This window comes from Sus scrofa, chromosome 6 (assembly GCF_000003025.6).
Source record: "Sus scrofa isolate TJ Tabasco breed Duroc chromosome 6, Sscrofa11.1, whole genome shotgun sequence".
In the NCBI taxonomy this organism is placed as follows: domain Eukaryota; kingdom Metazoa; phylum Chordata; class Mammalia; order Artiodactyla; family Suidae; genus Sus; species Sus scrofa.
The window spans coordinates 75572541-75599083 of record NC_010448.4 but is presented as its reverse complement, the minus strand read 5'-3'; the positions used below and the strand labels follow the sequence as shown (position 1 = coordinate 75599083).

The 26543-nt window shown below is 55.4% G+C and overlaps 1 protein-coding gene across 1 annotated transcript in view; it reads right to left on the bottom strand.

The window, feature by feature from the left end:
* CROCC (ciliary rootlet coiled-coil, rootletin) overlaps window positions 1-26543 on the bottom strand; it is a 47748-nt gene that overhangs the window by 7222 nt on the left and 13983 nt on the right. Inside the window, 22 exon segments of the mRNA XM_003127643.4 lie at window positions 179-299; window positions 418-557; window positions 560-586; window positions 4759-4968; window positions 4971-5130; window positions 7089-7256; window positions 10068-10227; window positions 10662-10900; window positions 12042-12185; window positions 12567-12701; window positions 13415-13594; window positions 15552-15721; window positions 16771-16898; window positions 17165-17358; window positions 18339-18569; window positions 19214-19360; window positions 19941-20085; window positions 21705-21887; window positions 23699-23898; window positions 24848-25081; window positions 25529-25612; window positions 26254-26350. Coding sequence (XP_003127691.2) covers window positions 179-299; window positions 418-557; window positions 560-586; window positions 4759-4968; window positions 4971-5130; window positions 7089-7256; window positions 10068-10227; window positions 10662-10900; window positions 12042-12185; window positions 12567-12701; window positions 13415-13594; window positions 15552-15721; window positions 16771-16898; window positions 17165-17358; window positions 18339-18569; window positions 19214-19360; window positions 19941-20085; window positions 21705-21887; window positions 23699-23898; window positions 24848-25081; window positions 25529-25612; window positions 26254-26350 — 3497 coding nt within the window.

Sequence of the window (26543 nt, the reverse complement as noted above, 5' to 3'; positions counted from 1 at the left end):
GCCTGTCTCTGAGCCCTGGAGGGTACATGGCGTGGGGATGGACCAGGGAGGGTCCCCCAGAGAAGACAGCCCCTACTCAGGCCACGGTGGCCAGGGCAGAGACACAGAGGCTGCTCAGGCCAATCCACAGCCTGAGAGCACAAGAGAGCACAGCAAGGACCCAGGGCGTCGGGCTCACCTTCCTCACTCTCGGCCACAGCCTTCTGCAGCTGCCTGGCCCGTGAGGCTGTGCTGTCCCTCTCGGCCTCCATCTCAGCCAGCTGGTGACTCAGGGTACTCATCTGGGCCCGGAGTTCATCCTGCAACCCCAGTGATGGGGGGAGGGGGGAGGAAAGACCCCTGCTCTGATGACCTGCAGCCCCTTACAGGGCCCTCGGCCGCCGGGTTCCCTCTGCGGCCACTGACACTCCCCCTCACCCGTTCTCTCTGGGCGCTTCGCAGCTCCTGCAGGAACTCCCGGAGGGCACCCCGCACTGCTTCTGGGTCCAGGTCTGGAGATGCTGGGGAGGTGGCAGGTCCTGGGGATGGTGGCTCCGACCCAGGGCTGCGTTCCAAGGGCTGGGGCTGCTGAGCCCTTCCCCACTTCCTAGAGGAGAAGACGTGGTCAGCAACACGGGAGCCCCGGCCTCTCCTGCCTGATTGGTGCCCGCAGGCTCCTAACGTATCTCGCCCAGCCCTGCTGTGCCCAGCAGCCCACAGAAAGAGCCCCTTCACCCTCTTCCTTAACCCTTCACTGCCCCCCATCAGCCCTCAGAATCAAACCAAACCTCTCTGACATCACCTGTTGCCCACCCTAGCATCTCCCTTTACAAGCTGGTCACTTCATAACATCTATAGTTCCCATATTCTAGAATATTCCCTCTTACAAAGGCACTGGGGGAGTTCCCATCATGGCACAGGAGAAATGAATTTGACTAGCATCCATGGGGATGCAGGTTCAATCCCAGGCCTCGCTCAGTGGGTTAAGGATCTGGCAGTGCCGTGAGCTATGGTGTAGGTTGAAGACGTGGCTTGGATCTGGAGTTATTATGGCTGTGGTGTAGGTGGGCAGCTACATCTCCAATTCAACCCCTAGCCTGGGAACCTCCATATGCTGTGGGTGCGCCCTCCTCAAATAAAAACCAAAGGCACTGGGGCCTTTGGACAGGCTGTTCTCATCCCCCCCACCATGGCTTCTTTCTGCCTGGCCCCTTCCTTTAGGTTTAAATGGAAAGATCACTCCCCAGAGGCCTCCCTGACCCCAGGCTGGAATGAGCTCATCCCACCCTTGTGGGGGTCCCCTGTCTGCCTCCCCACCCAGACTACAGGTGCCATGAGGGCTGCATCCAGGGCCCAATCCAAGGGTGGCCACTCCATCCCCTCAACACCACCCTGAACTGAGCGCTGACTCTGTGCCAGGTGCTGGACCCAGGCTTCCCTACATCACCTCACTGCATTCCTCACAGGAATTCCCCAGAGGTAAGGACCAATCTTCCCCCTTCACAGGCTGGGCTGACTCAAAACAGTTAAGTGACTTGCTTAGTGTCAAAGCTGGGAAGACGCAGAGCTGGGACTGAAGCCAGGTGCCCCTATTTACCAGCAGAAAAAACATGAACTCTGCTTGGAAGATGATGGGCAATGACAAGGGGGCAGGGTGGACAGAGATAGGGCGGCACCTGGAGGTCAACATGGGAACTGCAGGATAGGAGGTCAGCCTGCCCTTAGCCATCTTCCTGCCTCTGCCAACATGACATCCAAACTACCCCATAGCTCCATCAGCACCCAAAGGACCCAGAGCCTCCATCCCCTCAGAGTAAAGCCAACATCCTTGTAATGGCCTGAAAGGACTTGCTGAGCGGGTCCTGTGTCCCATGGCCTCCCCTCCTACACCTTTCCACCTCGCTCACTATACACTCCTGCCACTCTGGAGCCCTTGCTGTTCACACTCAGACCTTGCCACTTGTCTTCATTCTCTTCTCCATCCTTCCCTTACCCACAACCCCCTCAGTAAGGCTCTCTCTGTCTCCCCTTCAAACACCCTAGCCCAAGCCTTGGCCTTATCTTCAAAAAATGTATTGGGATAAGACACACATAACAAAATGTGCCTTTCTGACCACCTTTGAACACATAACTTATCAGCAGTAATTACATTCACGCTGTTATATACCACCACTCTCTGGGGGTTTTGTTTTTTTGCTGCATCCAAGGCATGCGGGAGTACCCAGGCCGAGGATCGAACCCACACCACAGTTATAACCAGAGCCATAGCAATGACAACACCGGATCCTTAACCCGCTGGGCCATGAGGGAACTCCGACCACTCTCTGCTTCTAAATCTTTTCCATCACCTCTACTATGGGTTGAATTTTATCTCCTCAAAACTCACATGTCGAAGTCCTAACTGCCATGTCTCAGAATGTGACCTCATTTGGAAATAGGGTGGTTACAGACGTCATTAGTTAAGACAAGGTCATACTGGAAGAGGGTGCACCCCAATCCAATATGACTGGTGTCCTTATAAAAAGGGGAAATATGGCGTTCCCATTACGGCTCAGCAGTAACAAACCTGACTAGGATCCATGAGGACACAGGTTTGATCCCTGGCCCCACTCAGTGGGTTAAGAACCCAGCGCTGCCGTGAGCTGTAGCATAGGTCACCAATGAGGATTGGATCTGGGTGGCTATGTCTCTAGCTGCAGCTCCCATTCGACCCCTGGCTTGGGAACTTCCATATGCTGCAGGTGCGGCCCCAAAAAGACCAAAAAAGGGGGGGTGGGGAATTTGGACACACACTCAAGGAGAACTCTGTGTGAAGACTAAGGAGATGCTGCCATAATCAAGGAACTACCAGAATCTAGGAAGCCTGGAACGAATTCTTCTCTGATAACTTCAGAGGAAGCATGGCCCTGCCGACACCCTAACCTTGGACTTCCAGCCTCCAAGACAGTGAGACATAAACTTCTGTTGTCAGAGTTCCTGTCGTGGCACAGCAGAAACGAATCCCACTAGGAACTATGAGGTGGCGGGTTCGATCCCCGGCCCCGCTCAGTGGTTTAAGGATTCGGTGCTGCCATGAGCTGTGGTGTAGGTTGCAGACGTAGCTCGGATCTGACATTGCTATGGCTGTGGTGTAGACCGGCAGCTGTAGCTGATTGGACCCCTAGGCTGGGAACCTCCAGATGCCATGGGTGCGGCCCTAAAAAGCAAAAAAGAAAAAAAAAATTCTGTTGTCTAAGCCACTCAGATTGTGGTACTTTTCTATAGCAGCCCTAGCAGATGAACACAATCACAAACTCTGTAACCAGTAAGCATACTCCTAATTCTTCCGTCCCCACACCTCCTGGTAACCTCTAATCTTTTTCCATCTCCATGAATGTCACTTCTAGATTTTTTTTTTTTTTTAACAGCTGCACCTATGACATACGAAGTTCCCAGGCTAGGAGTCAAATCAGAGCTACAGCTGCAGGAATAGGCCACAGCCACCACAACACAGGATCTGAGTCACATCTGGGACTTACACCATAGCCACGGCAACACTGGATCCTTAACCCACTGAGAAAGGCCAGGGATCAAACCCGCATTCTCATGGATACTGGTCAAGTTCTTAACTCACTGAGCCACAAGAGGAACTCTGAATACATTCTATGTTTAATTTATATATCACATTCATTGTCTGCTATTCCAAAGCCTAGACCATAAGCTCCATAAAAGCAGAAACACCTGTCAGTTTTGTTTACTGCCCCATCCCTACTACTTAAACTGTACCTGGTACATAGCATGTGCTTAATATATACAGTAACTGACTGACTAATGTGATCCTGGGGCTAAATCTCTGGATTTGAAGAGACAACAACCCAATGTCTCATAGTGAATTTCCCACAGTTCTAAGATTCTGCAGATTCTATTTCAGGCCCAGGAATCAAGGTGAGATTGGGGTCAGGATGAGACAAGATGAAGGCTCCTTCTTAAAAGGCTGCTTGCGCCTGCTGAAGCACAATGCTGATTTTCCCACCGTCATCCACGGAGCCTCAGCAGCAGGTGGGGGTAGGAGGCTCTCTTCTGAGGAAGTTTCTGGAAGGGGGGAGGTGCTGAGTGTCTGTCTGGGGGAGACATGGGGTCATAGGCCTGGTATGGAGGGGTGTGGAACCAGCAACGGGAGAATGAAGAGGATGAAGGGCTGATGGAGAGAGGGCAGGCATCAGTTACAGAGGTTGGAGACTCAAAGACTTAGAGGAGTTAAGGGCATTAAGAAGCGACATCCGGAGTTTCTGTCGTGGCTCAGTGTTACCGAATCTGACTAGGAACCATGAAGTTGCGGGTGGATTCTGGCCTAGCTCAGTTGGTTAAGGATCTGGCGTTGCGGTGAACTGTGGTGTAGGTCGCAGATACTGCTGGGATCCCAAGTTACAGGTCGATTAGACCCCTAGCCTGGGAACCTCCATATGCCGCGGATGAAGCCCTAGAAAAGACAAAAAAAAAAAAAAAAAAAAAAAAAGAAGCGACATCCTCTATCCTCCACGCCCTTTAAAAAGCAGCAATCTAGGGTGTGCGGATCCACCTCAGCGAGGGGGCGTGGTCTAGTGGGGGCCAGAAAGGGTCGCAGGGGGCGTGGCCCAGGCAGGCGGGTCTCAATAAGGAGACAGGGAGGGGCTGAAGGGGCGGGGTCTGAGACTGGTCATCAAAGGCGGGGCAGGTCCGCCAAGGGCGGCCTCTTAGGCGGCACCGAACTAGACCCGAACTAGACCCGCTGACCCTCCCCGTCTCTGCGCGCTCACTCACCTCCCGCAGGCGCACTCCGGATGGGGGAGCCCAGCGCGGGCCGGGGGGCCGGGCTGGGCACCCCGCCAAGGCCCAGGCCCCGGCGCAAGGCAGAGCGCAGGCCGCCCAGCTGGGCCTCAGCCGCACGCCGCTGCGTCTCTACGCGGGCCAGCTCGGCCTCCAGGCCTTGCGCCCGGCCGTCAGCCGCACTCAGTCTCAGCCCCAGCTCGCAGCCTCAGCCCGAGCAGCCTCCAACTTCTGTTCCAGGCTGCGGGCGTGGTCCAGTTGCTGCTTCTGGGCGCCGCGTGCCTCCTCCAGGGAGCCCAGCAGGCCTCGTTCGCGGGTCCGGAACTCGCCCTCTTGCTCCTGCAGCTTCCGCTGGGCTCCCTGGAGCTGGGGAGGGGGCAAGGTCAGGAGGTGGGTGTCATCAAAGCCGCCCCCCAAACCAAAACCCAGCCTCCCAGGCCCTGCCTGGAGCCCAGGGGCCCACAAGTGGCATGCATGACACCTGTTCCATTAGTGGTCTCCACCCATGCAGGGCGTGCAGGAACATCATGCATGGGAACACTCATGGGAGTGTAGCAGGAAACTATTAGAATTTGTTTATCTCTTCCTTCTGTATATATGACTTGCAGTGTAAACTAACAGCTAAGGCTTATAAAGATAGGCATTATTGGTGCCAGGCACTAAGTACTTTCCTTGCCAAGAATCAACTCTGATTGATGACTGGTGATTCTACTATGAATCATCTTTATTTTAAAGATGAGGAAATGGAGACCTGGGGCAGTTATGTAACTTGCCAAAGGCCACAGAGCTAGTAAACTGAGAGCTTGGTTTCAAAGCAGGGCACCCTGGCTCCAGAGCCTGTTCCCTGAACCACTAGACTACACTACCTTTTCAGTGCACGTAATTTATCAATTTAAAAACAAAAAGGGGGGTGGGATTTCCCACCGTGGTGCAGTGCCTTTAGGAATCTGACTGCAGGATTTCCTGTTGCGGCTCAGCGGTAACGAACCCAACTAGTATCCATGAGGACTCAGGTTTGATCCCTGGTCTCTCAGTGGGTTAAGGATCTGGCGTCGCCATGAGCTGCAGGGTAGGTCACAGACACAGCTTGGATCTGGCATGGCTGTGGCTGTGGCCAGCAACTGCAAGCTCTGATTTGACCCCTGGCCTGGGAACTTCCATATGCCCTAAAAAGCAAAACAAACAAACAAACAAAACAAAACAACTCACTGCAGCAGCTCCAGTTGCTGCAGAGGCAAGGGTTAAATCCCTGGCCTGGAGCAGTGGGTTAAAGGATCCAATATTGCCACAGCTGCCACACAGGTCGCAGATGCAGCTGAGATTCAATTCCTAGCCCAGGAATTTCCATATGCCAGGAGCTCCCATATGCTATAAAAATAAATCAATTAATCACAATGAGGGGAGGCACTAAAAAATTATTTACTAGAGTTCCCGTCATGGCACAGCAGAAATGAATCTGACTAAAAACCATGAGGTTGTAGGTTCAATCCCTGGCCTTGCTCAGTGGGTTAAGGATCTGGTGTTGCTGTGAGCTGTGGTGTAGATTGCAGACGAGGCTCAGATCTGGCGCTGCTATGGCTGTGGCGTAGGCTGGCAGCTACAGCTCTGATTCGACCCCTAGCCTGGGAACCTCCATATGCCACAGGTGCGGCCCTAAAGGGCAGAAAAATAAAAATAAAAAATAAAAAAATAAAAAGTTATTTACTGATGAAGCGCATGATGGCCGCACACACACCCCTCTGGTTCAGAGAATAAGTGGACCTCTCGTGGTTATCAGGTTCACTGGGAACCATCTAGGGAGCAACCCCTGGATGCCAAGATCTGCACCAAGGCTTGGTATACACCCACTGCTGTGCCATCCCCCAGCCCATGAATGCTCTAAAGCACAGAGAGACTGAGTGACTTAGTCCAGGCCACACAGCAAATTCACTACCAGAAAAGGCAGTGTGGAAAGAGTGAGGGCTTTGGAGTCAGACAGGTCTGGGTGGCTGGGTGACCTTGATTAGACTCTGGGCCTCAGTGTCTGGTTCTCTCTGTAAACTGGGACTAAGCATACCTACCTCCTGAGGCTGCTGGGAGAATCAAACAAGGTTCTATCTATAAGGCTCCCCCCGTCCCTGCGACACAGTTTCTGTAACTGCTATTGCTGTTATTATACCTGGGCAAGAAGCTCAAGGATTGAGGACAGGGACAGGACTCAGGGAACGATCTCAGAATGACTCTGGCACTGGAATCCCCCCTGCTTCCATCAGAAAAGGCGAGGGGCAGCGTGACAGCCTCTGAGGACCCTCTTCCTCTAGGCAGTCTGCCTGAGGTCTAGTTACCTCCTGCCGCACAGCCTCCAGGCTGGCCTCTCCCTTCAGCAGCTTCTGTCGGAGGCCCAGGGCCTCCCGTCTGCCCTCCTTTTCTGCCCGCTCGCCAAGGGCCAGGCGGCCCTGCAGCTCCACCAGTTCTCTGCCCAGCCTGGTGTTCTCGCTGTCCAGCATCTTCATCTGTGAGACAGAGGGGGCACAGGTAGGACCGAGGACCCATTCTCAGCACCCACAGCCTCTCCTAGCCCAGGGTGTGGGTGAGTGCCCACAGCTTCCAGCAGCAGCCTGTCTGGCTCTGCCCCTCTACCCTGCCCAGTCCAGACCTGGCACAGAGGGAACTCAAGACCCATGGCTCTAGGAACACATACACTGAATGCCACCTCAACCCACTGGGAGCCTGATAACTCCATTGACCTTGAGCCGTGCCAGGCACCTGGGCACCAGTGACCTCCGTGTACCATCTAATCATAATTACCTACCATAGAGAGTCGGGGTAGGGAGTGCAGAATCCCTAGGAGTTCTGCAGGACAGGAACTCTGGGTCATCTTTCACCTCTGTAATGACGCCTAATGTTTATGGAATGCTTGCCATGTGTCCAGCCCTGTTCGAAGCACTTGACTCATATTAATTCATTAGTTTGGGGTAGGTACTAACATTACCCCTATTTAACAGACAAAAAAACTAAAGCTCAGGAGTTTCCTGGTGGCTCATTGGGATAAGGACCTGGCATTGTCATTGCTGTGGCTCAGGTCATTGCTGTGGCATGGGTTTGATCTTTGACCTGGGAACATCCACATGCCACAGGCACAGCAACCCCCAACCCCAAAATAAGATAAAATAGAGGGGGAAAAAAAAAAAAAAAACACCCTGAAGCTCAGAGATGTGAAGTGACTCATCCAAGTCACACAGCCCCCTAAGCAACAGACTGGGATCTGGTCTCAAACAAGTGGAATCAAAAGTATGTTCTAGGAGTTCCCATCATGCCCTAGTGGAAACGAATCTGACTAGTATGCATGAGGCTGCAGGTGTGATCCTTGGTCCCGTTCAGTAGGTTAAGGATCCGGTGGTGCCATGAGCTGTGGTGTAGGTTGCAGATGCAGCTGAGATCTGGCGTTGCTGTGGCTGTGGTGTAGGCTACAGCTCCAACTGGACTCCTGGCCTGGGAACCTCCATATACCGTGGGTATGACCCTAAAAAGATTAAAAAAAAAAAAAAAAAGGTATGTTCTAGGCCCTTTTTCGCTGGAGCAGGTGGGGGTGAGGCCTACCAATCCCCCAGAGCTGTAGTCAAGGGAACAGGAAAACATGCTATGGCAGCAAAATGCCCAGCAAGAGCCTGGCACACAAATGTGAGTTCCTTTCGGGAATTCTGTGGTTTCCCAGGACCTCAACCCGACAGGAGCGGGCCTGGGTAGAAGGGTCCGCCAGTGGGAGGTGGAGGGAATTGGTTATTCCGGCTGTGATGTCTCTGGGGAGGCAGGGCCTGGATGCCAAAGGGGGCTGTTTCCTGTCCGGTCGGGAAACAGCCCCCTTTTCTAGACTGGGAAAGCCTGAGCCCTCAGTGGCCAGGGCAGTGCCTAGGATACAGCAGGCACTTGTTAAATGCTCGCTGTTGTTAATGGGCTTGAAGACCATCTAGCTTAGGGCTCAGCAAACTGCAGGCTGAAATCCTGCAAGCCAAATCCCACCAGTCATCTGCTTCTGTAAGGGCCTGAGCTGAGAGTGATTTTTACACTTTTAAATAGATGAAAATGGTTCATTTTAATTTTTTTTTTCTTTTCCAGCTGATCCTGCAGCATACGGAAGTGCTTGGGTCAGGACTCAAGTCTGAGCCGGAGCTGCGACCTACGCCACAGCTGCAGCAACACTGGATCCTTAACCCACTGAGCCAGGCCAGGGATTGAACCCATGCCGCCACAAAGACAAGTCAGATCATTAAACCCACTGTACCACAGTGGGGACTCCAAAAATGGCTCATTTTTAAATGGTTGAAAGAAAAGCAAAAGAAGAACAATATTTTTGACACAGGAAAAGTATATAAAGTTCAAATTTCAGTGTCTGTTAAGCAAAGTCTTTTTTTTTTTTTGGTCTTTTTTGTCTTTTTGGGGCCATACCCACGGCATGTGGAGATTCCCAGGCTAGGGGTCTAATCAGAGCTGTAGCCGCTGGCTTACACCATAGCTGCAGCAATGCCAGATCCAAGTCAAGTCTGCGACCTACGCCACAGCTCGTGGCAACGCCGGATCCTTAACCCACTGATCAAGGCCAGGGATCAAACCCGCAACCTCATGGTTCCTAGTCAGATTCATTTCCACTGTGCCAGGATGGGAACTCCCTCTAAGCAAAGTCTTAATGGAACACAGTCCACTCCCTAGGTACCTGCCAGGCCTGCTATCTCACCGCGATGGCTGAGTTGAGTGGTTGCAACAGAGACTAAGGCCCATAAAGTTGGAAATATTTACCACAGAGCACTTTACAAAAGAAAAAAAAAAAAAAAAAAAGGTTGCCAGGTTGCCAGCTCCCAATCTAGTTCACAGGATCTGCACCTCTTGTTCACAGATTCCTTTGAGAATTTGACAAGGGGAGTTCCCCTGTGGCTCAGCAGATTAAGGATCCAGCATTATCACTGCTGTGGCTTGGGTTGCTGCTGTGGCACACAGGTTCAATTCCTTGCCTGGGAAGTTCCACGTGCTGTCGGCACAGCCCCCTGACCCCCTGAAGAATTGGACAAGGGCCCCAGCCCAGTCTTTGAGAAACGTGGACGAGTGTGTACACAAATTTATACACACACATACATACACACAAACACACGGTTTCAGGGTTTGAGGACTCCTCAAAGCCCATCCATTCATTCCAAGGTTGGGTAACAAGCCTTGTTACAGTTCAAGCCCCTGGTTTTGCATATGTGGGCCCTGGGCTACAGAAAGGGGGTGCTGTTGGCCCGGGGACACACAGCAGGTGCACAGGGGGGGGTCAATGCTGGGGAGAGTACCTGCCGCCGGAGCTCCTGCAGCTCCCGCCGAGCCTCCAGCCGTGAGCGCTCCACCTCCTGCAGCCCAGCCCGCAGCTCCCCAGCCTCTTTGCCCACAGCCACCCGTGCCTCCTCCAGGAGCACCAGCTTCTGCTCCTTGTCCTCGTTGGCAAGCTTCAGGCTGGAGGGGCAGAGGGCAGAGGTCAGAGGCAGCCCCAGGTCCTAGGAAGAGTAGAGTGTGGCCCTACACAAAAGTCCCTTCCCCCGATTCTTGGGATTGGGCTGGCAGACTCGTGGTCTAGAGGTGCTCTAAGGCTCCTCCCCTGAGCGGAGCCCTCCAGAGCTGGGGATCAGGCCCTAGGCTGGGAGAGGTGGACCAGCAACGCACACTAGTCTCCAGCGGGATGCCAGCAGGGGGCGTCATAGAGTCTGGACCCAATCTTGCCTGCTGCCACCATGCCCCTTCCTTCAGGTGGGAAAGTCACCTAAAATGACCCAAGTTCAGACGTTTGAGGGCACAGACACCTCATCTGCCCAATTTCCCCAGAGCCTTGGGGGTGGGGTTAGGTTCGGGGATGAGATTGAGTGTGGATGAAGCTGGGGCTATCACCCCACCTGATCCGCTCACTCTCCGCCTTCTTCACGGCCGCCCGCAGCTCCTCGTTGGACCGCCGCAGGGCCTCGAGCTCCTTGGCCCCCTCGCTCAGGCTGCGCCGCAGCTCGCCTGCCTCCTGGCGCTGGGCCTCGCGCCCGTCCTGGCTCTCCCGCACCTTGCGCTGGGCCTCCAGCAGCTCCCGCCGCAGCCCGTCTCGGGCATCCTCCAGCAGGCGCAGTTGGGTCCGGAGCTCTTCTGCCTGTGAGGACAGCGAGCGTCCACATATGGGGGGGAAGGCCCCACTCAAGCTGGGCAAAAACCAGCCCACCCCCGTCTCCCCAGCTGTAGGGTGCCTGCCCCATCCCTCTGCAGAGACTCAGACCACAGATGTGAGTTATGGTGTCAGCAGTGTTTTGCCCTGAAATAGTCATCAATCAGGATCATCCAGTGGATCAACCTCAAGAGAACAGCCTCTCCCAAAGAGCCCAAAGCCCATGTGTGCACAGCAGGCACTTAATTTATATTTGCTGGGGAGTTCCCATCGTGGTGCAGCATAAATGAATCCGACTAGGGACCATGAGGTTGCAGTTCGATCCTTGGTCTCAGTCAGTGGGTTAAGGATCCAGCATTGCCATGAGCTGTGGTGTAGGTGGCAGATGCAGCTTAGATCCTGACTTGCTGGGGCTGCGGCATAGGCTGACAGCTACGGCTCCAATTTGACCCCTAGACTAGGTACCTCCATATGCTGTGAGTGTGGCCCTAAAAAGCAAATAAAATAAATGCTTGCTGTAGTTCCTGTGTGGTGTAGCAGAAACAAATCTGACTAGAAGCCATGAGGTTGTGGGTTCGATCCCTGGCCTCACTCAGTGGGTTTAGAATCCGGCATTGCTGTGAGCTGTGGTGTAGGCTGGCAGCTGTAGCTCCAATTCCACCCCTAGCCAGGGAACCTCCATATGCTGCACCTAACAAGCAAAAAAATTAAAAAAAAAATTTTTTTAACCTTTTAAAACAAAAAAATAATGCTTGCTGTTTCCTTTTTTTTTTTTTTTTTCTCTTTTTTCTTTTTTAGGGCCACACCTCTTGCACATGGAAGTTCCTGGGCTGGGGTTGAATTAGATCTACAGCTGCCAGCCTACGCCACAGCCACACCAGATCCGAGCTGTATCTATGACCTACACCGCAGCTCACAGCAACACCAGACTCTTAACCCACTAAGCAAGGCCAGGGATTGAACCTGCATCCTCACAGAGACATCAAGTCCTTAACCCACTGAGCCACAACTGGAACTCTGCTGCTTCCTTTCTTTCCTTCATTGCCTCGTCCTTGAGTGCACACTCCTGGGCCCCCAGCCCTCAGTGCACTGCTGGGTGAGAAGGCGGGCAGGTGGGAAGGCCGCTCACCTCACGCAGGCAGGACTCCCGCTGCCTGCCCAGGTCTCGGGCCTGCTCTTGCAGCCTCTTCACCTCCTGGGCATGGGCCGCAGCGGCCTCCTCCTGCTGGGCCCGCAGGTCCCGCAGCTCAGATGTCAGGGCATTCAAGGTGCTCTAGGACAGACGGCTCCTCAGACTTGGCGCTGCTGCGTCCCCCTCACCTCCCATCCAGCACTGACCCCAGCCGGGCTGGCTGAACTGCCCACTTTCAGCTCCAAATACGGCCCCTCACGCTAGCCTGCCAAGCCATCTACGGGCCCCTACTATGATGCCTGGTGCGTGCTGTGCACATAGCTGGTCTCTCCTTCAGACTGCAGGACTCACCAGGATGGAGCTGGGCCACCTCCCTCTGATGGGGACTCCCAAGGAAGAGTGACGCTCCACCCACAGCCTGGAGGCTGCCCAGGGCAGAGGCAGGCTCCCCCTCAGGCAGGCCTGTGTTCCCCCAAAACTCACATGGAGTGCCCCCACTCCCCACCCCACCACCTGCCCTACCCGGTCCTGCTCCTGCCGGCTCTGAGCATCACGCTTCTGTCGCTCCATCTCCAGGGAGATGGCGGCCAGGCTGTGCCTGGTTCCTACCAACTTCTCCGACAGCGCTGTCTTCTCGGACTCCTTCAGGGACAGGGCCTGGGCAGAGGCAGGGGGTGAAGGGCTTGGGGAGCATGCTTGGCCTTTCCCCCATGCTACCTCGGAGATGTGCCCTCTGCAGGGGGGACGGACTGGGGCCCCACAGGTGGAGCCAGGGCACAGGTAGAGGATCACCAGCTCTGCAGCCCCAGGAAAGGGTACGAGAGCAGTAACAATGACCTGGCCACGGATGCAACTTAGAGATCTAACTAACTTGCCACAAGAATCCTGAGGCGGGGCCTTTCCTTAGTCCCATTTTACAGATGAGCCTGTTAAGGCTCAAAGAGGAAAAGTGACTCGTCTCGGGGGACCCAGCAGGTGAGGAGGGGAGATGGGCGGTCTGCCCCGTCCCCATGACATTACGGGAAAGTCAGGAGGTAGCTCTTTCTGAGAGGGGTCGGCTGATGTGTGTGGGGTTCCCGAGGACTGCTCAGAGGTGGTCGTGGGGACGCCATGCCTAGCCTGGCCTGAGAGGACGGATGGGAGAATGCGGGTCGGCTTTTCTGGAACAATGCCCATGGGGCCACGACTGAGACTGTCACTCAGTAAGCTCCCACTGTGTGCCAGCCCCACTCACTCAACGGGCATCTCAGCAACGCTTCCCAAAGACCCCATCACATCCCTCCTCCTGCAGGCTGGGTGGCTGAGCGGGGACCAGCCCCAGAACAGGGGCCCCTCGGGCAGCCGTGGAGGCCCCACCAGGGCTCGCGAACCTGCTGCTTCTCGCTCTCGGCCAGGAGGAGGCCCTCGTCACGCTCCTGCTGCAAGGTGGCGATCTCCTCACTCAGCTCTTCCTTCTCGGCCTCGAGCCGGGCCAGCAGCTCCTCCCGCTCCCGCTGCAGCTGCCCCTGCAGCTGGGCCCGCTCAGCCTCCAGCTCCCGCCATGCCGCCTCCTGGGGGCCAGACCCGGGCATGTGTGACCCATGAGGCTGGGCCCAGGCAGCCCCTCGCCAACCTTGGGGCAACAAGGGCCACAGGGCCAGCGAGCAGCAGGTAACAACAGGTGGGGTGTGGTGATAACAAGGCTGTAAGAGGGACGCACCAGGGCTGTGCCAGCCCCAAGGGCAGCGGTGGCTTGGCCTGGTGAGGGTGGGGGATGGCAGAGAATGTCTCCTGGAGGAAATGGCAGCAATCATTCAAGTCAAGAGGAAAGAAAAAGAACCCAGACCACAGAACAGCCCTGGAGACGGCCTGGAGAAGAGACACGGTGTACAGGGCAACTGCACTATTTAAGGTCCCTGGGGCTCAGACTACGAGGGGGACATGGCGAAGAAGGGGGCCAGAGCCACAGGCAGCAGCCGGGTGAGACCCTGTGGGCTGCAGGGAAGGGTGGCCTGATGCTAAGGAGAGTTGGTACAATAGAGAGTCTCGAGCCAATACGACAAGGAGCAATCTGAATTTTATTTCTTATTATTTATTTTTAGGGCTGGCACCCACGGCATATAGAGGTTCCCAGACTAGGGGTCGAATCGGAGCTGCAGCTGCCGGCCCTCTGCCACAGCCACAGCCACGCCAGATCTGAGCCACATCTGTGACCTACACCACAGCTGATGGCAACACCAGATCCTTAACCCACTGAGGGAGGCCAGGGATCAAACCTGTGTCCTCATGGATGCTAGTCAGATTCGTTTCCACCGAGCCACAACGGGAACTCCCTGAATTTTAGAATAGCGGGTTGTTTAGCACACGTGGAAGAGGGACCAGGATTGGTGGTTGGGGTAGAGGGGAGTTGGGTTGGCTGTGAGCCAGTAAGGGGGCCAGGGTCTAGGGGTGGCAGAGTAGCTGGAGAGAAGAGGACAGATTTGTGACATTAAGAGACTGAATCAGGAGTCCCCTGGTGGCAGTGGCCTCTCAGTTAAGGATTCCCTGTTGTCACTGCAGTGGCTCAGGTTCGATCCCTGGCCCAGGAACTTCTGCAGAGTCAGGTGATGGAAGGGGAGTGAGGGAGGGCACAGGAGTTTGGCTCCCTGGGGACTGGGAGGGTAGAACCCCAGACAAAGCCCACTTGGGGTCTGAGGGAGACGCCTGGCCCCAGCACTAGGCGCTACCAACTGTGTGGAAATAGTCCCCACTGCAAATGCTTTGCCGCCACCTGCTGGAGAAGTGTGATTCTATCCATCCAAATCCAAGAAGACCACGGGGTGAATGGTGCCCCCTGGTATCATGTGCCACAGCCCCAACCTCCGTCAGAGGCAGCCCTGTTCAAGATGGGTGACTCCAGTTCCCCTGCCCAAAGGTCCGCTCTGGAGAGTATCTCAGGACAATAATAACAACAACAATAACCAGCATTTACGGAACATTTACCAAGTGCGAGTCTCTATGCCAAGCCCTTTGTATGGATTATCTCACCTCATCCTCGTAATACTATCATTATCCCCATTGCTAAGATGGGGAAATGAAGGCAGAGGGACCTCAGGCAACATGACCAGCATGTAGTCAAGGTCAGGTCCAAACCTAGGTAATGTTACTCCAGAGCCAGTGCTCTTAGATATGTCCATTTGGTCTTTTAGTGACCTGGCCCCTCACCTATGTGCTCTCATCCCCAGAATGATCTTTCATATGCAAATAGCACTTCTTAGCAAATTAAAGCGCTTTCCTACTCTATATAGTAGATCAGCATTTTCCAAATATAGCTGTGGACCCTCTGCATCAGGATCACCAGGGCCTGGGAATCTGCATGTTTGATAAGGTTGGGTCCCTGATGGATCCTCTCAGCTGCCCCAGGGCCTCTGAAACAGAGATGAAGTTCCATCATACAGATATGGAGACTGAGGCAGAATGAGAAGGATGACCCGCCTGAGGTCACAGTGGTTCACAGCCCCCTGCCTGCCCCAACCCAGCTGTGCAAACCTTCTCTCGCTGGAGTCGCTGTAAGTCCTCCTCGTGGGCTGCCCGCTGCTCCCGCAGAGAGGCCTGGGCCTCCCGCTCAGCCTGCACCAGCTTCTGGGCCATCAGCTCCTTGTCCAAAGCCACCTTCTCCTCTGTAGATGTCATCTGCTGCCGCAGGCCTGCCAGCTCCCCTGCACAAGAGGGTTGGGAAGGAAGGACAGACTTGGATCAAAACCTCCCAGTAGCCTTTCCCTCTAGCAAAATCCCAGAGAGGAGAGAGAGCATCTGGTAAACAGGCTGAGTTCCCTTGAAGAAACATCTTGACCTCTCTGGGCCTTTCTCCCCATCAGCTGCATGGACCCAGTGGCCCTGCCCCCCTCCCTCCCTCCCTCAAATGGCATCAAAGGGATGAAATAATTGACAAGGAGGACCCCCTAAATGGGGAGGACAGCAAACATATGTAACAACCCCCATCACTGACTGCTTTTGCTATGGGCAGGCACCTGGCTGAGAGCATCACAGCTTCACAACACACCCAAGTGACTTATCCCCAATTTACAGATGAGGAAATGGAGGCTCAGAGGAGACAAGTAGCTTCCAAAGGCTGCACAGCTTTCCATAAGGCATCACCTTTATGACTAACTGCCGCACTAATGGCAGTGACGTGACTGGGGGAACATCCACCCCGGATGCTCCACAAACCATCCTTTGGGTTTCAAGTCCACCAGAGACTGTCAGCATGTCCCTTCCTGGTTCGTCTGGCTCAGATGGACACGGACGGGAAAATAAACTTTCAAGGCCCCAAGGTGGTGCTTGGTAGACATTTGTAGAGCAAAAAAATGTGTTGAGCGAGAAAAACCACTGAGTTGAGAGACTGGGTGGAAATGAGAGTCCTTGAAAAAGCAGCCAACAATGGCTCCGCCGAGACTCAGGACTCTCGAAGGACCCTGACGACAAACAGCAGCCACTGCCGGCTGAGGCAGGCACTGTGGCAAGCCCACGCTTTTCACACCTCCTTCCGGCAGAGCCTCAGGAGGCGGGCATCCTCACCTCTAACGCCAGCTGAGGAACCTGAGATCCAGAGAGGGAAGGGGCTGGCCAGGGAAAACGGCTGGATGGGACCCGGCTCAGCCACGCTCCAAAGCCAGCAATCTCAACTTCAGTGCAACCCCAGAACTCGCCAGGTTCCAGTTGGAGCTGAAGCCTGGGGATCCCCACCCCACACCCCTGGCCCTCATACCAGCCAGGGTCTCCTTGGCCAGCAGCAGGGTCTGCCCGTCCGCTTCCAGCTGCTCCTTTCGGGCTTCGAGCTGTGTCAGCTGCCGCTGCACCTCAAACACGCTGCTCTCCAGGGCTTCCTTCTCCAAGCTGCAGCGCATGGGATCCCTGAGGCCCTGGGACTCAGCCTCCCGGGCCCCAGGAAACTGCAGATCCAAGGGCGTGGCCAGCCTACCTGCCCAGCCTGGCCCGTGCTCCCGGGTTGGGGGTGGGGAGACTAAGCCCTGACCGACAGACTGGGATGAGTTGGCCAGCCGGCTCCTAAGTCACTGCCCTGGGGGTGGGCAATTCTGGGGTGTGGCTGGTCATGGGGTGGCCCCAGAAAACCCCCCAGGGTGGGCTGGGCAGGGCCTTACCGCAGGCGTGTGACCTCCTCCGACAGGGTCCGGCCTTCACGCTCAGCCGCTGCCAGCTGCACCGCCAGGCCCGCCCGCTCCTTGGCCAGCGCCTCCTTCTCCCGGGCGGCCCGCTCCAGTGCCTCCACCTGCCGCTGCATCTCCCGCCGAGCCTGCTCCAGCTCCTGCTCCCGCCCGCTCAGCTGCCGGGAGAGCTGGCCCCCACCCAGGCCCTGTGAGCCCGTCATCACGCAGCACCCCGAGCCTGGGCCTGACCTGGGCCTGGCAGGCAGGAGACCCGGTTCACACCCAGGCTCTACCCTGATGTGCTGTGTGTACCTGGACAAACCACAGCCTTCTCTGGATCTGCAGTGCACACGTGTGCAAATGTGAAGGTCCTCACTTAGTCTGAGTAGTAACCAAACCCTTTCTGCACCCCAAAATGTCCAGAGAAGCTAAATATACAAAATAGCCCAAAGAAAGGCTGCTCTGCAGGTCTCAGAGTGGGTACCTGGAGCGCGGCTCCCTGCGCCGCCAGGTTGATTCCTCGAGGACCTTCCTAGGAAGTCAGGCCTCCAAGACAGACACCAGGCAAAGGCCCCTGGATCTCTGTACCCCTCAGGTCGCTTCCAGCCATGATTTCCCAACAACTCTAAGATTCCAATTCTAAAATTCTCCACCATTTATCATATCGTTTATCTTTACTGAAAGGCGATTCACCTCAGCTAAGTGCTCATACTCTTTAGAACTATCAGCCCGGGAGTTCCCATTGTGGTTCAGTGGTAACGAATCTGACTAGGATCCATAAGGATGCTGGTTCGATCCTTGGCCTCACTCAGCGGGTCAAGGATCCAGCGTTGCTGTGAGCTGTGGTATAGGTCACAGACCTTGGCTCGGATCCCCCATTGCTGTGGCATCAGACAGCAGCTGTAGCTCTGATTCCACCCCTAACTAGGAACTTCCATATGCCACACCTGCAGCCCTAAAAAGAAAAAAAGTCAGCTCCATATTACAGGTGGGGCCACTGAGGCACGTGAGCTCAGGTGCTTTCACGCAGGGCCCCAGCAAGCAGAGGTAGGGCTGGGTTTCAGCCCAGAATCAGGCTTTTGAGGCTGTGACCTTCCCCGAGATAGAATGCAAAAGGCCCAGAGTGTAGAACCCCGCCGCCACCTGTTCCCCATCCCCCCACACCCACCTGAGCCAGCTGCTCTTGCAGCCGGCAGCGGTCCTGGTGCAGCGTGGGGAGCTGGTGCTCCAGGGACTCCCGGGCCTGCTCTGCCACCCGCAGGGAGCCCTCCAGGCCCTGCCTCTCCACCTCCTGCTCCAGTCGCAACTGCTCTAGCCGCTCCTGCTCCTCCCTTGCAAAGGTGGCCTCCTGCTCCGCCTGCCGCTGCCGGCCCAGCAGGGCCGCCTTTTCCTCTTCTAGCTGTGGGGGCCAGGCGGAGGAGAGTGAGCAGATCTGCCCAGGCCCTCATCCCGGAAGGGGTCCCAGCTGGGGCCAAGGAGGCCTCCTCCACCCACCTATCAGAGCCAGCCCAGCGGAGGCTCACCGGGGCTGAGGGTGGTGCCCTTGGGCATGTGGATGCTGGGAAGGAAGAGTAGGAAGGGCCCACAGAGCTGCTTTTCTCTTGGACCATGACAGAGAAGAGTGTCAGCGACAGAACAACAGAGACAGAAAGAGAGGCAGGAGAGTTCTCGTGGTGACAGCGGTAACGAACCCGACTAGTATCCATGAGGATATGGGTTCAATCTGTGGCCTTGCTCAGTGGGTTAAGGATCCAGCGTTGCCGTGAGCTGTGGTGTAGGCCTCAGACACACCTCAGATCTGGCATTGCTGTGGTGTAGGCTGGCAGCTGCAGCTCCGATTCAGCTTCTAGCCTGGGAATGTCCATATGCCATAGGTGTGGCCATAAAAAAGAAAAAAAAGAAAGAGAGGCAGGGACCAAGACAGAGGGACAGAGGTGCACAGAGAGATGTCGGGGTGTGGCCCAGGCCAGGCCTGGGGCGCCTCCGTGGGGTCTCTGAGGAGTAGGGAGGGCAGGGGATGAGGCAGAGGCCCCACGGGCGTACCTGAGCAACCAGGTGGTTCAGACTCAGCTTGTCCTGGGCGAGACTCTCGTTTAGGGCGCTCAGCTTGGACAAGGAGTCCCGCAGAGAGGCCTCCTCTGCCCTCATCTTGGTCACAGAGAGCTCGAGCTCCACGCGGCCAGCCTCAGCCTGCAGGGTCGGGACCAGGGCAGCCAGAGACGGTTGGAGAGAGACACGGAGAGTCAAGAGGAGGTGGGGAGAGCAGAGACAGGGCCCTCAGAGACAGGGTAGGGGACACAAGGAGGGAGCTACAGCCTGAGACAGAAACCAAATCTCCACAGACGGTCTGCTGCCTGTGCAACCAGAGCTGTGCAAGAACCAGTGAGGCCGCTCACGCCAGGGTCAGAGGTCAGAGGCTGCTCCAGAGTGGGGTCTACAGTGGCCCTGCTCAGGGCCCAGCCCAAGGACCATGCCCCCAACTCTTAAGGACCCCAGAACTTGTGTCCAAGATGGGACTGAATGACCTGAGCTACAAGCCCTGTCCCAAAAGCATCTGGAAAATCAGGGATATGACCAATCCTAAAAGTCAGCCCACTTATGGCTGAGACCAGAGGTTGGGCTGCAGTCTGGGTCAAAGGTCAAACTGAGTCCAGAAGGAAGGGACTGGTCTGTGGCAGCCTGAAATAGGGGTCAGTCTGTGGCCAGAGGGAGACGGCGTGGGGCCTAGGGCAGAGGTGGGTTTGTGGTGGTGTGGCCAGCGGGGACCCACCTTGGTCAGCGCCTCGGCCACCTCGGCCTTCTCGGCCTGCAGCATGTCCCGCTGAAGCGTGGCGCAGCTCAGCGCCTCCCTCACCTCCACCAGCGCCTTCGCCAGCCCTGAGCGCTTCCCTTCCAGCTGCTCTAGTTGTCTGTGGCTGTGGGACAGAGGGCGGGTGGGGGGCAGGGGTGCCCCATGTCACTTTTCTGCCCCAAGTCTCTGGGTGCCAGACATGCTGGAGCAGCCAGGGACAAGGCCCGAGGCAGGAGCCTCACCCACAAGGACAGTCAGGCCCCCTGTGACTCTGCACCTCAATCTTCACATCTGAAAAATGGGGTAACACCTACTTCATGAAGTTGTTAAAAAGATATGTGTGGTGATTGTACCTGACACAGCTCCCAAGGGCCTTTGAAAGCAAGGATAATATCCACAGCCGCCATGTACTAAACACCACTGTTATTCATGCCTCAGAAAAGTAAACAGTGCAGCTGGAGTTCCCGTCGTGGCTCAGTGGTTAATGAATCTGACTAGGAACCATGAGGTTGTGGGTTCGACCCCTGGCCTTGCTCAGTGGGTTAAGGATCCGGCATTGCCGTGAGCTGTGGTGTAGGTTGCAGATACACCTCAGACCCCCCGTTGCTGTGGCTCTGGTGTAAGCCGGCGGCTACAGCTCCGATTCAACCCCTAGCTCAGGAACCTCCATATGCTGAGGGAGTGGCCCAAGAAATCGCAAAAAGACAAAAAAAAAAGTAAACAGTGCAGCAGTTAAGAGGTTAGTTAACTCTGGGAGTTCCCCTCGTGGCCCAGTGGTAATAAACCTGACTAGTATCCCTGAGGATGTAGGTTCAATCCCTGGCCTCCCTCCATGGGTTTAGGATCCAGGGTTGCTGTGAGCTGTGGTGGTGTAGGTTGCATACGAGGCTCGGATCCCACATTGCTATGGCTGTGGTGTAGGCTGGCAGCTACAACTATGATTCAACTGCTAGCCTGGAAACTTCTATATGCTGTGGGTACGGACCTAAAAAGCAAAAAAAAAAAAAAAAAAAAAGTTAACTCTGAAGCTCCAGTAACTGGTTTCAAATCCTGGCTCTTCCAGTAACTACCTGTGTGGCCTTGGGTAAGTTAAATGACCTCTCTGTGCCTCAGTTTCATCATCCATAAAATAGAGATAATAATAGCTCCTAAAGGAGTTCCCATCGTGGCACAGCAGAAATGAATCCAACTAGGAACCATGAGGTTGCAGGTTTGATCCCTGGCCTCACTCAGTAGGTTAAGGATCTGGCACTGCCGTGAGCTGTGGTGTAGATTGCAGACGTGGCTCAGATCTGGCGTTGTTGTGGCTGTGGTGTAGGCTGGCAGCTGTAGCTCTGATGAGACCTCTAACCTAGGAATCTCCATATGCCACGGATGCAGCCCTAAAAAAAAAGTTAAAAAAAAGATCCTACATCATAGAATTACCACAAAAGTTAAATAAGAGAATCTAAGTGCTTTAAGTGGTGTCTGGTATTTAATAATATTAGTATTAATGTTATTAATAACTTTATCATTGACACTTTACCTCCTACCAGTCCTCTGATATCAGGTAAATGTCTCTACTTGCCTGAGCCTCAGCTTCCTGAAACGGGGCTGGTTAGAAGACCCTAACCAGAGGGGTGCGTGAGATTCCTCGAGACAGTAGGAGGCCCAACACAGTCGGTGTGTCCTAACCCCCAGGGACACAGCTGGGAGCCCCAGGCCCCCTGGAGTAGCCCCGGCAGGGAGCCAGAAGCTACTCACCTGCGCTCGAGCTCCCTGCGTGTCCATGCGCTGTCCTGGGCCGTGTCCTCCTGCTCTTCCTCCAGCTGGTCCCGTTGGCGCTGCAGTTCCTTCTGAGCCGCCTGCAGCTTCTCTCGCTCCTGCCGCAGCTCCTCTGCCTGCTGTTGGGCTGCCTGCAGGCTGTGGGCCAGGCTGTCCTTCTCTCTGTAGGACAAGGGGAGGGGGTGCTGAGGCCGCTCCTGCTGGCACTAGCCAGGAGCCGCGTCCTCCTGGCCTCCAAGACCCCTGCCTCTGGGAAGCTCCCCTGACCCTGAGCACGGCCTGCCCATCCATCCACATCTCCCTGGAGCTGACTCTTCCCAGCAGGAGGAACCCGCTTTCCTTCTCCCCCAACCAGCCCACTTGGAGCCCCAGTGGGACACACAGAGGCACTGGAATTATCTCCAACTCCCCCACTGGGTGAAGAGGGCACACTAGGCTCCTGAGACATGTGGGCAGTTTTGCTGCCAGCTCTGCTAGTCCATATGGCCAGAAAATGCCCCCTACAGCACCCTCAATGCTGGGAGATCCAACAGAGCTAGGTCTATCCAGACCCCACAACGGCCTGCTGCCCAGGCCAGCAGCACGTGGTAGCCAGGATAGGAGAGGGAGGAGGCTCCTTCCAAGCCAGGGGCTTTGAGCTCAGGCTTAGGACTGACTGCTGTCATATCCTCTGCTGCCGCCACCCCCTTCCTTCAAAGTGACAACCTGGAAATATACCAGAAATGAAGGCTGGCAGTAGGTGGGAAAACACACAGCATGACATTAAGAAAAATCGTAGAATGCAAAATGAGGTGTTTGCTGGGAACACAGCTATATAAAAAGCCCTTCTTCCAAGGCATGGGAAGCATGGGGTTTGCTATCAGATGAACTTGAATTCTGGAGTTCCCATCATGGCGAAGTGGTTAACGAAACTGACTAGGAACCATGAGGTTGCAGGTTCGATCCCTGGCCTTGCTCAGTGGGTTAAGGATCCAGCATTGCCGTAAGCTGTGGTATAGATTGCAGACGCAGCTCGGATTCTGCGTTGCTGTGGCTCTGGCGTAGGCCAGCAGCAAAAACTCCGATTAGACCCCTAGCCTGGGAACCTCCATATGCCGCAGGGGCAGCCCTAGGAAAGGCAAAAAGACCAAAAAAAAAAAAAAAAAAAAAACAACAACAACAAAAAACATGAACTTGAACTTGAATTCTAATTTCTACTACCAGCCACATCACTATGTGACCTTGAACAACCTTGGGGCAGTAAGAGTTGTGAACTGCATGATTTGCTGGGAAGACTAACTGAGATAGACACGTGAAGCACTTGGCAATGAGCCTGGCACATTGTAGGTATACAGGAAATGTTTGTAAACTGACTGCCAGGAAACACAATGGGAAGCAATGCCAGTGCATTAATAGGGTGCAAATCAAAAACAATCAGGCAGGTCATGGACAATTTCTTGACTCCAAAATCTCCAAAAACAGAATCTAGAATACCACTGCCCAAAAGAACTCTTGGAGATGATGGAAATGTTTTATTGTCTTAAATATTTTAGTTTTATATGTTAATGTGCTACTGAGCCCTTGGAATGTGGCTAATGCAACTGAGGGGCTGACTTTTACCTTTTTTTTTTCCTTTTAGGGCCACTCTCGAGGCATATGGAAGTTCCCAGGCTACAGGTTGAATCGGAGCTGCAGCTGCCGGCCATAGCAACGCCAGATCCGAGCTGCAGCTTATGGCAACGCCAGATCCTTAACCCACTGAGCGAGGTCAGGGATCCAACCTGCATCCTCATGGATACTACTCTGATTCTTAACCTGCTAAGCCACAACGGGAACTCCCAGTATTTTTATTTTTGTAAATGTTTAATTAATTTAAATTTGAACAGACACACATGGCTCATCATGACCCTGTCAGTGCAAATTCACTTGCTCATAGGCTGGGGCTGGCGTTAGGCCCAGACGCTGATTTATGCTTTGGGTCCCCCACCCCTGACCTGCTCAGGAGGTCGACGGCACTGCGTAGGCGCTGGGCCTCACGCTGAGCATCCTCCTGGGCCTGTGTGGCCCCGTCGGTCTTGTCCCGCAGACGCTGCAGCTGTTCCTCAAGGGCACGGCGCTCCCCCTCGCTGTCACTAAGCTGCTTCCGCAGGGTGCTCAGGAGGTCCTGGCTGGCCTCGTAGCGCCCACGCATGTCCTGCAGCACAGGAATCACAGAGTCTAGGGGAGCCCCCCTCCCTCTCTGCAGGGTGTTCCCCAGCCTACTCTGAGGCCCAGGCCTGGGTGCAGGTCTGGGGCAGGAGTGTGGAGCTGTCCCCAGACTAGGCTTCCACTTGCCTTCACTGGGCCCTCACCACCCTTCTGAGACCTCTGTGAGGACTCTGAGCCTCCAGCTCCTTGGGGCCCTCAGCAACTCTAGTCTAGGTGCCCAGGAAGCCAAAACACCAGGCATGCTCCTTCCTCTCCCCACTTCAGATGCCCCCACAGCTCCCTGGCTCCTCTCCTTTACTTCCTGGGGGTTTTGGTTTTTTGTCTTTTTTGTCTGTTTAGGGCCATACCCCTTGCATACAGAAGTTCCCAGGCTCTCGGGGTCAAATCAGAGCTGCAGCTGCCAGCCTACACCACAGCCACAGCAATGTGGGATCCAAGCTAGGTCTGTGACCTACATCAAAGCTCAGGGCAACACCAGATCCCTGACCCACTGAGTGAGGCCAGGGATCAAACCCGCATCCTCACGGATCCTAGCTGTATTCATTTCCGCTGTGCTACAACAGAAACTCCTACACCCTGGTTTTGAAGGCCCCTAGTTCCCAAACTCTTCTCATCCTAGGCAGACCCCTCCTCCCAGGCCTTTCCCCAGGGTCTGGCCCTGTGGGTGAGAGGAACCTCCTTTCCCTTTCTACACCAGGACTCTAACCCCACCCCAGGCTCCACCCTCAGCTGCTCAAGTTCCTCCCCCTACAAGATTCCAAAACACAGCTCTCAGTCACCTCCACGGGTCCTGATGCAATCGCCCTTTCTCAGGATTCTGGCTCTACTCCCGAATCTCAGACTCCTCCCCTAAGGCCTTTGCCCCGCCCCCAGGTTGCCCAAGTCCCTTCCCCTGGACTCTAGCTTCGCCCCAGGATGCTCTGGCCCCTTCCTACCTGGACCTGCAGCTGGCGCTTGTGCAGAGCAGAGTGGATCAGGGCTAGCGTGGAGGAGTCGGAGCAGGCAGGGGACGGGCCTCGGCGTGGGGAGCGGCCGCGGCCCGGCGAGGAGCGCCTCGGTGGGGATGGGGTTCGGGCCCCCGAGAGCCCCCGCAGGCTGCCGTCAGATGTGTCCGCTGTACGCTCAGAGCCACTTAACTGGACACCGCTCTCCATGTCCGAGAGGACGGCCTGCGGATGGGATAGGGAGGCAGGAAAAGGGAGCCGCAGGGTTAGTTGGGTAGAGAAGCCCAGGAGGGAGTGGGGCCACCACGTCCAGCTTTATCCCAAACTCTGCAGCACCTTCTAAGCTCCCTTCCTATAGGAAGTCTAGCTGTTCCCACCACCCCTAGCTCACAGACCCCAGCCACCAGGTCTCCCATTTATTGGGAAGACGTGATTCGGCGCTTCTCACGGAGGGGCGGGGAACATGCGGCGCCTCTCCTCTCAAACCCCCGGGGCTCCCCCAGGGGGCAGAGTTTCGGCTGAGCTAGCAGGGGTATCAGCCTGGATCTCCTGGCTTCCCAATCACGTGCAGTTCAGCTCAAGGCCACCAGGGGGCGTGGTGGTCCAGCACTGTCTGGCCTCCCCGTGCCCAGGGCTCCCACCCCTGTGGCCTCTCCTGGCTCCATCTCAAACCTGTGCCAGGTCCCTCAGGGTCTGCTGCAGTCCCTCTCCATCCTCTGTCTCCAGGGCCGCCTGCTCCTGGAGCCTCAGGGATTCCTGGAGTGGTGATGGGGAGACAAAAGAAAGAGTGGTTAGTGTCTCTGCCCTAGTCGAAAACCCCGCTTTTGTCTCCCTCCCTAGACCACCACCAATTGGGTGGCGCAGAAGGCCGTGCCCAGAGGCCAGCAGCCTGGTGGACCCCACAGCAGCCCCAGTACCCCACTGAACAGACTAGGTCCAGAGAAGTGCAGTGTCCTGCCTCAGCTTACACAGCCTCTTGGAGGACAGCTGTACATAAAACCCAGGCTGGGCCCCACACAGAAGGATGACCTGCCCAAACAGCATCCTTGAGGGGCGTCCTGGTGGGGAGGCAGCTGAGTTCCAAAAGAAAGCCCTGAGCTAGGACAGCAGAGGCATGAATTCAAGTCCTGACTCCCCAGCTTATTGGCTTTGCGACTCTGCACAAGCATTTTCCCAAGAGCCTCAAGTTCCTCACACGTATAGTGGGGGTCATGCTACAGAAGTGCCGAGAGAATGAAATGGGATAAAGGAGGTGAGAGTGTCACCACTAGGGCTGGCACACACTAGGTGCTCAATTTATGAGTCTCAGTGGAATGCTCAGGGGTGGCCCGAGCAGTCCAGCCCTCAACCTGTATCCATGGATCTGATCAGTGCCCCTGTCCCACCCTGCCTCTCACCAGGGCTTCAAGCTTCTCGGTGAGGGCCTTGTTGAGCCGATCCTTCTCCAGATTCTGGTTCTGAAGGCGTTCCACTGTCAGGGCCAGCTCTGTCACTCTGGAGGTGGGGAAGCAACACAGGTGAACAGGAGACCCACCCAGCTTCTCCTCAAATCCACCTGCTCTGTGTCCTTCATGCTTTCCAAACCTGAGGCAGTGACCCTAAGATTCACCTCCCTTGCTGGGTGACTTGGAGCAAGTCACTCTCCTTTCTGGGCCTCAGACCTCTCATCTCTAGATGAGACTGAGGG